Consider the following 10,643-nt stretch of genomic DNA (forward strand, 5'->3'; position numbering starts at 1 on the left):
TAGTCCCTTCTTGTGTGGGGCGAGCGGCTGAAATGCCTTTGCCAGAAAGGAAACTAATGAGATCCATCTGTCCACGCTCTGGCTGGGTTTGTAAAAGCACTCGAAGAGGAGCGGTTCAGAAGAGAGTCCACACCATTCTTGTTCAATAAATGAAGGGGATAAAAAGCAGCAGAGGATTCGAGGCCTTGATCCTTTGGTCTGATGACACTCTGCTCCTCTGGAGGGTGATGTTTGTGGCGCTGATGTCAAACAAGAAAGGAAGGAGGAATCCCAAAACTGGGTCACGTAAATAAATACTGGGATAGACATACTCACACACACCCTTTTCTGTGGGGTGGGGGTGGGGTGGGGGGTTGGATAAAGGGCCTATGTAGCCAAAAGTACTGGGCTGCTTTTTTTAAAATGTTGTGAGAAACACCCCAATGTTCAGACTTTCCCCAAACCACCATTTATTTGTGTGGGGAGGACACTAGAATGTGGATTTGGAGTAGAGGGATTTCTCTGGCCTGACACAGGTCGTTAGTGGTCCCTGCTTGCATGGCAGGAAGCATCCAGACACCAAGGGAAAATCCAGAGAGTGGCATCCCATTCAACTGTGTATCTCCCCCCCCCCCGCAAGAGACCAGATGGAATTTGCTCCTCCTCTCTCTAGCGGAACCGCTTTGATACCAGACCCACGATTGTAGCCTTGCAGGGTCCATCTGGTTTGCTTTAGTCACCCTCCGACTTTTGGCATTCAACCACACTCCCTTCTCAGAAGCAGAAGATTGCGGGGAGGGGGGACTGGCAATTGCCTTTTTCACCTTCATTCCATTAAGCAGGTAAAAAATAGAGAATCTGCAGCTGTACCCCCTTTCTCCTCCCCACTTCCACAATACTTTAAGATGCCCTTTCTTTGTCATCTCCTCTTTGTTCCATGCTAGCATTGCAAGATGCTTCTGCCACCAACAATGCTCTCTTGCACTCTCTCCCCCACCAAAGTTTTCAAAATCTACTGAATCAAAAGCAAAACAAATGCCACCGTATCACTTCCCAGGCATCATTCTGCCAGAAGCAAGAAACTTGGCTGCAGGGTGTGTGTGTGTAAAATATATAGACAACACTGCAAAGTTAGAATGGCCATTTCCCCTTCCCTCTTTTCTTAATCTCTGCTGTCTCTCCCACCCACTCCAAGACTGACCCTTCAGCAGTCTGCCCCAGCTTTAAAGAGGCACATCACCAGAGTTGTTACCATCCCACAAGAATGGATGGAATTTTCTAGTTAATTTCTGGCTAGGATTGGAGCGAGCTTAGTAAAACTGTTTTAGACACTAACGCAAAAATTTGAGGAGGCGTTGAGTAGTGTCTCTGTTTGTGGCTTAATTCTGATCAATCAAATTATCAAAATTCCATGAAGCCCTTTAAAAGAGGAGGGATAAGGCTAGAAAAGAGTGATATTAATAAGTCATTTAAAAAAATTATCGCAAATTTACAAATTTGCAACTTTTTTAAAAAAAATCACTGGTTTGAAAATTTTATACAAGAAATTGGTTTCTCACAATGGAGCACTTTCTTAAAGTAAGCTGCTCTCCTCTGTTTGGGAATAAGATCCAGTAAGTTTAATGGCACTCATGTCGGAATTCTTTTAAAAAGCACAGAATCAGGTATTTCCATTTCCCCAAGTGAAGCTACAGAATTTGCAACAGGTTTACTTGCTAAGAAACAAAGGAAATACAGCACCAGTAGCAGTAGCTCCTCAGCAAACAGTGTGTGTTAGGGGAAAGCATAGCTATTACCACATAGGAAGATCTGCACATTAATTTTGATCTTCTTATTTGGTCAAAGACATTTCACTCAACTTTTCGGAATCTGGGTTAATTGAAATCAATGGAACTGGCTTCCAAATAAAAATTAGAATTCAGTGTTAGGATACAAATGCTCTTTTGCCATTGTGTTGCTTTAAAAAAAATCGAATAAAATGAAATTAAAGCTGCTGAAAGGCATTTAAGATTCCCCCTCAATATTTTTGAAATTACTCAGTAGCACTAGAACAGCTAAAATGGGAGGTAGAAAAAGAGTTAGGGGGCTTTTCCCTTGAAAGCAGATTTTTTTAAAAAAAAACACCTCTCTCTGTATCTTACTTGTTCAAGAAGAAAAACCTCTTTGTAAAATAAAATTTCAGTTCTTCTGAAACATAAATAACTTATTCAGTCTTGAAAAAATACTTATCCCTAACATCTTACTAAAGTGACACCAAAAGCTCTTATCTGTGCATGTGTGTGGAGTGACGGGGTAGGCACTCTTTCTTTTCTTTCTTCCCCCCAAATGTCCATCCCTTTGGCAAATCAAACTGCTTGATTTGACTGAGGGGCGCCTCTCAAAGAAATCTGAAGCTGCTGCTGTTTTAAAAAACAAAAAAGCTCAAACTGAATGTGCAAAGAACAAGTCTGTTTAATAAAGGAAATGTAGTTTTAAAAAGAAATCTTTTGTACAAAACTTTTGGGAAAAAATATAAATGTACAAATGGAACAAAGAGAACTCTGCAGCTTAAGGCAGGAAAATCTTCCTTGGAGGAGAAGTTTCTTTAGGACAACTAACCATCATAAGTAGATCCTCACAGCCAGGGCCCAAATTTTAGCAAGTGGGGGAGGCTCCCAGCCTCTCTTCCCCATTTTGTAGATTACTGAAAATTACTTGCAAACCTTCCAAAGTGCAGAGGGAAAATTTGAGGAGCCGTGAAGAAATCTTCCTGGAACTAGACCAGTATCTGTGGTCTTCAAAGGAGGGATTGGTGGGAGGTGTGTGGAGGGGGGTAGAGGAGTGATTACAAACCTGGCTCTTATGAAAAGTTCAGGCAAAAATGTCCCATTAAGGGCCAAGCCAAACAGCACGAAGTCCCCCGGGCTCCACGGAGAAGGGAGGGTAGAGGTAAAGAAAAAAAATAGTATCCAAAGGAGGGGGAGGGGAATTTTTTCCCCTCTTTCCCGACTCTCTCCATAAGTTTGGGGATCATTGCTGGTGTTCTCTTCTCTCTCTCTCTTTTAAATAGAAATATATAATTCAATTTACAAATACTATTTACAATTTTAATTACAAAAGTCACCCTTTAATAGTTAATTAAAAAAACCTAGAGCAAAAAAAATTAGATTTTTAATTAGAAGAGTTTTAAATACTTCGGTTTTCCTCCAGGGGCCTCTCTCTCCAGTGCCCCGTGCTTCGATCTCTGATTGTCAGGCGGTCCCAGCCGGGCGAAACCCCCAAGGCCCCGATCTGGCGAGGCTCCTCGGCTTCAGACGGTGGTCTCGCCGTGCTTGCTGTTGGTGAGGCGGGTGTAGAACTTCCTCCAGGAGTGGAGGGTCTTGCCGGACCAGATCCAGAAGCCGGAGGTGATGCCGACGATGAGGGTCATGAGGTACTTGATCATGTAGACGGTGAAGTCCGGGCTCATGCGCGGCGCGTACTGCAGCGGGCAGGGGATGGCCAGGCTCTTGCAGTGCTGGCTGACCCAGCTGCGCTCCCAGTGCTGCCGGAAGGCCTGCTCGTAGAAGTAGCAGGCGATGACGATGGTGGCCGGCACGGTGTAGAGCACGCTGAAGACGCCGATGCGCACCATCAGGCGCTCCAGCTTCTCGGTCTTGGTGCCGCCGTGCTTCATGATGGTGCGGATGCGGAAGAGCGAGACGAAGCCGGCCAGCAGGAAGGAGGTGCCGATGAAGAGGTAGACGAAGAGCGGCGCCAGCACGAAGCCCCGCAGCGGGTCCAGGCTGTTGAGGCCCACGAAGCAGACGCCGCTCAGCAGGTCGCCGTCGATCTGCCCCATGGCCAGGATGGTGATGGTCTTGACGGCCGGCACGGCCCAGGCGGCCAGGTGGAAGTACTGCGAGTTGGCCTCGATGGCCTCGTGGCCCCACTTCATACCGGCCGCCAGGAACCAGGTGAGCGAGAGGATGACCCACCAGATGGAGCTGGCCATGCTGAAGAAGTAGAGCATCATGAAGAGGATGGTGCAGCCCTCCTTCTTGGTGCCCTGCACCACCGTCCGGAAGCCGTCCTCCTGGAAGCGATCGTTGCACACCACGCGCTCCTCCAGCACGAAGCCGGCGATGTATGCCACCGACACCATGGTGTAGCAGCCCGAGAGGAAGATGATGGGCCGCTCAGGGTAGCGGAAGCGCTGCATGTCCACCAGGTAGGTGGTGACGGTGAAGAAGGTGGAGGCGCAGCACAGCACCGACCACACCAGGATCCAGAGGCGCGCGAAGCGCAGCTCCTCCGGGTTGAAGAACATGTGGCCCTCCGGGCGCGCCGGCTCGCAGGGCGCCGCGCAGTCCTTCTCGCCCAGGAACTGGTAGTTGAGGTAGCTGGGCACCTTCAGCACGCGCGGGCAGTGGAAGGGGTGCTCCGGCGTGGCGTAGCGCGGCGGGCCGGCCGTGCCGTGGCCGGCCGCGGGGGGCGCGCTGGTGAGCAGCGCCGGCGAGCCGCCCTCCTCCGAGTGGTTCTGCCCCACGCAGATCTGCTCGGCCCCGTGGCGGGGAAAGTTCTCGCAGCGCAGGCGCTCGGGCCATTGGAAGCCGAACTTGTTCATGAGGGCCTCGCAGCCCTGGCGCGCCCGCTCGCAGATGGAGCGGCACGGCGGGATGGCCTGCTCCAGCACGGTGCACACCGGCGCGTACATGGAGCACAGGAAGAACTTGAGCTCCGGCGAGCACTGCACCTTCACCAGCGGGTAGAACTGGTGCACCTCCAGGCCGGCGTCCTCCTGGCTGGTGTGCCCCAGTAGGTTGGGCATGATGGTCTGGTTGTAGGCGATGTCCGTGCACAGCGGGATGGAGATGGGCTGGCAGAAGCCATGGTCCGGGATGGAGATGCCCTTCTCCCCGTGGAACTGGGCCCGGCCCCAGCCCCCCAGCGCGAGCAGCAGCGGCAGGGCCCAGGACGCGGCGGCGCGGCGCATGGTGCTCGCCTCCCTCCCCGCCGCCGCCGCTCTGGCGGGCGCCCGGCCGCCTGGTCCCCTCCCCGAGGCTGGCCGGGGATCGCTTCCTCCCCTCGGCGCCCCGAGTCCTGGCAAAAGTTTGCGAGCTTGGCGCGGGGGGGATCGGCCCCGGTGATCCGCGGGAGGCGACTCCACTCACCCGCCAGCCACTCTGCCTCGCTCGCCTCTCCGGAGCGCCCTTCGCCTCCCTTTGTGTCTTCCCTCCCCAATTAGTCGGTTTCAAAGGAGGGCCCCCGGGCTGAGGCGAGCTTCGCCCAGCCTTCCCTTCTTTCTCCTCCCAACTTAATCAATTCCAGGCCGCCTCCCCCCACCCCCACCTCCGCCAAAGAATCCTGGACTAAGCCCCTTCCCAAAATTTGCTTTTGCCCAATCAGATTCAAACCCAGGGACCAGCCCTCCTCCCCCTCCCAGGGATTGGTCAGCCACCCAAGAGGGAAAAAAACCGACATCGGGAATCAGAGGCCACCTCCCCCTCCCAGCCTGTGGCTGCTTTTAAAGAGAAATAATTTACTTTGGATGATGATTATTCACCGCCAGCCCTATTATAATTATTAGCAGCCCGATTACCTTGACTGTGTGGGCAGCAGAACCCCCTCCCGCTTTTCCAAGTTCTAACAGACAAAGCACAAGGCGCTGCTTCTCTCTACTCCATGCAAACAATTTCCAAGTAAAATGCAACTGCCTGCTGCTCAGCAGAGGGAGTTTTATGTGAATGAATACCCATTTTCGAGTCTGTTACTTTTTTTCAAACCCAATGAAAATGTGTCCAAAAAAATCCCCCCCCCTTCAATTCCTAATTTGAAAAGAAAGGTGAGAGAGATTTTAAGTCTCCTGGAAGCATAGATGTTGAGGGGAATGCACTCTACTTAGACTCAGAGGCACTCTTAACAGTTCATCTGCTACTTCATTTCCTCCTATAGGAAGGAATTTTCTACCATAACTGGTGATCTTTGGTCAGGGACAAAAACTGGGAATGGCTTTGAGCTGGGTTTTTTTTCTGGGAAAAGAGGTGGCGGAACTCTCAAGAGGGAAATGAGGAAGAAACACACGGGATTCTTTGACATCATATTATTTTCAAGCACTATTGCCGAGTATTTTCAAGAGGTGCCGGAACTCCATTCCCCCTGAAAAAAAGCCCTGGCTTTGAGACTCTGAATAACACCAACAGATACTTAATTGTACCCCAAGAATTTTCTCCATGGTTAGGCTGGTTTGGTAGCCATGGAAATGTTCACCCTTCCTCTTCAGGGTAGGGCTTGGCTGGCTGGTTTGCTTGCTCGTGTGAGTCACCTGGTGCCATTTGCTCTGCCCCCAGGGTTCTGCAGGGTGCCTGTTCGCTTCTCGTGGCACATGGAAGACCGGGGATACTTGGTTACCTGCCTGCCAGCTCAGCTCACATCCTGTTTGCCAGCCACAATCAGTGAAACGGTTGTTCCAGGGGCTCTTTGTCTGCACCCCAACAGTTCAGAATGTGTATGATTACAGGCTGCTTTTGTGCAGCAGCCCCCATCTCCAATTGTTTATTTAAAAGATTTGTAGCCTGCCTTATCACCTTAAATCTTCTTACACTGTTAAAAGACACATAGTTAACAGGAAAAGATTGCATTTGAGATTTTTGCACTGAGGCTTGTTATTTTGGAATTCCTCTTCACCATCTCTCAGTGACCTCACAGTCTGTTCTTGCCATTTTACCAAGCTAGATGCTGCTGACTGCACAGGCGCCAAAAACAGACCATGTATCCTCTCCAGAGGTCCATTTATTTATTTATTTATTTATTGCATTTCTAAACCACCCTCCCTATCAGACGGGCTCAGGGTGGTGTGACAACATACAATTAATAACATACAGTTTAAAAACAATTAAAACATTATAAATAAACATTAAAACACTATTCCATATACAATAAGCATCCTTTGAAGGATGCTTCGAGTTACACCTGGACAAGAAGGTCACTTTAATGACCCAACCATGACCCTGAGGAAAATGTGCTCTTCTTTAGTGATCAAGGCTGCGCAAGTGTAAAAGTGGCCCTCAAGGGGTGATGCTTAGTTGTTGTTACCTGTTACTAAGGCACAGTCTGTGCAGATACAAAGTTCCTTGGCACAGCGCTTGAGACAATGTTGAAGCAATCCATTCAGGGGTTTGTTTTGCATGGAACCGAGAGCATTTGATCAAGGTGGGAATCATGTTGAAGTGAGAGTTCCCATCATCTCTGTGGAGGACTGATTTGATTGATGCCTGGAATGCTGGTGAGTGGGTGGTCTTCCTCTGGGGTATGTTTCTGGCTTTGGTAGCGCTGGAAGGAATAGTACGCTGTCCTGTGAATTTCCAGTGTTTAGTTTGCAAAATGGCTGGCCTAGTGAAGCTGTAGCGTGTTGGCATGATACCAATTTAGTTTCAGTTATTTTACACGATCTTATAAGATAATGTAGTCTCATGTGGTCAAGTGTAGGGAGTTTGCAGAAATGAGGGACCCGGGTTCAAGTCCTTGCTCTGTGTGGCTCTGAGCAAGCCACTTGCAGCACAGTCTCTGCCAGTGAGGACTTGGAAAAAAGGTGAAAGCCAAGGCAGGTTCGTCATAACACCAAGAGAGTCTTGTCAGACATGGTGCGTCAACAACAGCCTGGCGCATGGGAGTCACCATGAAGAGACACTGTCTGCAGCACAACATCTTCACTTCATGCATATGCTGATGGGGTCCAATGGAAGACTGAGCAGGAAAGTGATCTTGGGGCTGTGGCAGATGCCAAGCTTGGAGCCCACCACTCCATGGAGCAACGCTGGAAGGAGAGGTTGGAGGAAGAGCCAGTTAAGTTGGAGGGAGGCTTTATCAGGCTGGAAGAACTTCCTGCAGCCTTCGTTAGGATCACACAGCAGTGGTGAAAAAGGCAAACTTTAGTATTAGGAGAGGTTTTAAGAAACAAAATAACCAATAACGTCTACATCTAGGGGGTGGTCACATTTGAAATAATGTCTACAGGTCACCCCATCTCAAAAAGGTCACCTTGAGAACTTCCATGACAGGGAGGATTCGAACTTGGGTCTCCAACACTGTGCATAGGTTTATAATGGTGTTGGCTCTCCCCAAAAAGGCAGAAGGAAAGAGCACAGCATCTGGAGACTACTCTCCCAATTCTAAAAATGCAAAGAGCATCAGAAAATACGCATATCACACTGCCAAGCTGATGGTTAACCTGCTGTCACAGTTGCTTGTCAGGGAACAGCAAGAGTCTGCAGATGAGATTTTGTACTCCTTCTAATCTTGCTTCCAATGTTTTAAAGACTGGCTGGTCCAGGAAATGGTATTTCTCTTGATTTATGCTTCTCATTCCCTCTGGGTTTATTTTCAAAGAGCTCATCATTGTAGGGGCATTTCTTTTCAAACCTGATAAAGATCAACTTAGAAGTGTGTAGCCTCCGCCCTTCGGTGAGCTGGGCTGTCCCTTTAAGAGGTCTCTTTAATGGCTAGGTTGCTCCTTGCATATAATTGCCCCTTTTCACTAACAAAGAAATCCATTATGACCCCTTTTTTCCCTCAGTGGCACCTCAAAGCGAGAAAAGTCTTTCACGTGTTGCTGTGAGGGTTTATTTGGGAGAGAAAGATTTAGGATGGGATGGGAAGAGGAGAAGCTGGAGGAGAGATCTTAATTATGCAAAATGTGTTGGCCATTAACAAGGAGATTTTAAAGCAAAGCTAATGACATTGTAATTGTTTAGAACAATTAGATCTTGTGGTCTTATAGTGTTTTATGGAGAGGGGCCGGGCAGATTCAAATACTAAACCAGGTATGGTAGGAGAAGAATTTTGAACTGAAAAACCACAATTTAAAATAAAAGACTAAACATTTCTTTCATGAATCTTGATTCAGTTCTGTTTGTTCTTGTCTATACTGAAACTGTGACATTTGAAAAGATGCGGAGAAGTTTTTATTTTCTTTGAAGGCAATTCTTTAACTTTGTTTTCTTTCAAATGACAGAGAGATCAAATCATCAAGACGGTCATTAGCATGACACAATCTCTTTAAATGGCTCCTTGTGATATAGATTGGGGCATGATCTCTTGTGTAAACGCTGTTGAAATAAATGAATCCATCATCCTCTTTTTATATGGAGCAAAATAAGAATGAACCGATGCATCCGGTACAAGAGGAATGCATTCTCTAATCCTGACCCCATGGAGATGCATTCAGAGGTTTCACTGCTGGCTGCTTTTGCCGCTGACCGGCTGGCAGGGCTTCAGCATCCCAGGAGGCTTTGGGGTTGGTTGGGCAGCTCCTTTGATTCATCCTGCCACAGTGACAACATGCTGCACAGATGCCCTCAGACTGCACATCTGGGGCAGATACAAGCCTCCAGATTTGCACATCCTACCCCTCCCCCACACTCCCTGTTTTACCTGAATTCTAGAATTTGGAGTCATTTATGCTACTTGCCAGGAACGTCTTCATGCTTTGTGTGTGTTTGACTGGTTTCCCATGAGGAAACAAAAAACAAACCAAAAAAGTACATAGGAAGACAGAACAGCAGAACAAAAGGCAAGCCCTTCTCTTGGATGTGCTCGTTTTCTACATTCAAGGAGCTCAGGCCGTGTGTGTGTGTGTGTGCGCGCGCGCCTGTGTGCGCCTGTGTGCCTGTGTGCATGCAGTTTGTCACATCTGCAAAGGAATCATGAAAGTGACCCTCAGAGCAAAGCTTGTGTCTCCGGAACCCAAAACCAGCTATCCCCCCTCCCCGACCCAAATCAGCCCATGCAATTAACATCTCATGCATTCATTTTTCTTTATTTCAAGTTCAGTTTCTGTCTTTTTCTTGCCCTAAGGAATCCTCCCCCACCAATACACACACACTCACACACTACAGAGGAATCCAGCATGTGCAAGAGGAACCAGCCATCTGCTTTGCTGCCTGGAGGTGGCCTTTCTCTCTAAACAAGTGACCCTACCCCCCCCCCCCGCACTACCACCACTTGCTTCCCTTCTCCTTCCTTCCCCCACTCACCACTACCATCTCCACTTACCCTTTGCAGCTTCTCTCCTAGTGGCTGTAATTCTTTTCCTGCCATATTTCTAAACACTCCCCCCCCTTCCTAGTTCTCTCCTGCCTGACTCTGGCCTTTCATCTGAGCCCATTTTCCCCCTCCATGCAATCTGACCCTTTTAAAGCATTTCTCCCCCTATCCCTTCCCCTCTCTGCTTTCCCTCCCTCCCCTTCCAAGTTTTCTCTGATACCTAGCCCAGAGCTGGGCTTTTGTCCCTGCTGCAACGACTGCCCCATCCCAGAATACTCTTTGATTCCTCTGTTTTAGGCCATCTCTGATATTTTTTTCTAAATGAAAGCAAGCCCGGGCTATCCAATGTTGCATTTGGGGATGACTTATCTTGATCTATAGGGTTGGTATTGTTAAAAATAATGAACTGGTTTTGTAAAGCATTTAAGCGTCTATGATTCTTTGGGGTTTGCAAGTTACACTGGAACTCCATACTCAGAAACACAAAGGTTGGTGATTTCCCTCCGCCTGGGATGTCCTGTTTTCTTGCAGGTGGTTGCAATTCCCTGCCCCTTCCCCCTTGTACACAGAGCTTCCCTTTTATTCTGTATCATATCTAGAGCCAAAAGTTCCTACTGTTTTGCAAAGTACAAAGCCTTATCTTACAGTCTAACCAGATGCGA

At 48.4% G+C, this 10,643-nt stretch overlaps 1 protein-coding gene across 1 annotated transcript; it reads right to left on the reverse strand.

The window, feature by feature from the left end:
* Positions 1 to 2,406: 2,406 nt before the first annotated feature.
* FZD2 (frizzled class receptor 2) lies at positions 2,407 to 5,259 on the reverse strand. Its single transcript, XM_054995273.1, has one exon. It carries the CDS (start codon positions 4,931 to 4,933, stop codon positions 3,269 to 3,271), a length of 1,665 nt encoding a protein of 554 aa, XP_054851248.1. The 5' UTR covers positions 4,934 to 5,259; the 3' UTR covers positions 2,407 to 3,268.
* Between the last annotated feature and the right edge of the window lie 5,384 nt (positions 5,260 to 10,643).

Source organism: Eublepharis macularius, chromosome 12 (genome assembly GCF_028583425.1).
Source record: "Eublepharis macularius isolate TG4126 chromosome 12, MPM_Emac_v1.0, whole genome shotgun sequence".
Taxonomy (NCBI): domain Eukaryota; kingdom Metazoa; phylum Chordata; class Lepidosauria; order Squamata; family Eublepharidae; genus Eublepharis; species Eublepharis macularius.

Bases quoted from the DNA above. Each gene is read 5' to 3' on its own strand.
- FZD2 (XM_054995273.1), bottom strand. From the start codon at position 4,933: ATGCGCCGCGCCGCCGCGTCCTGGGCCCTGCCGCTGCTGCTCGCGCTG.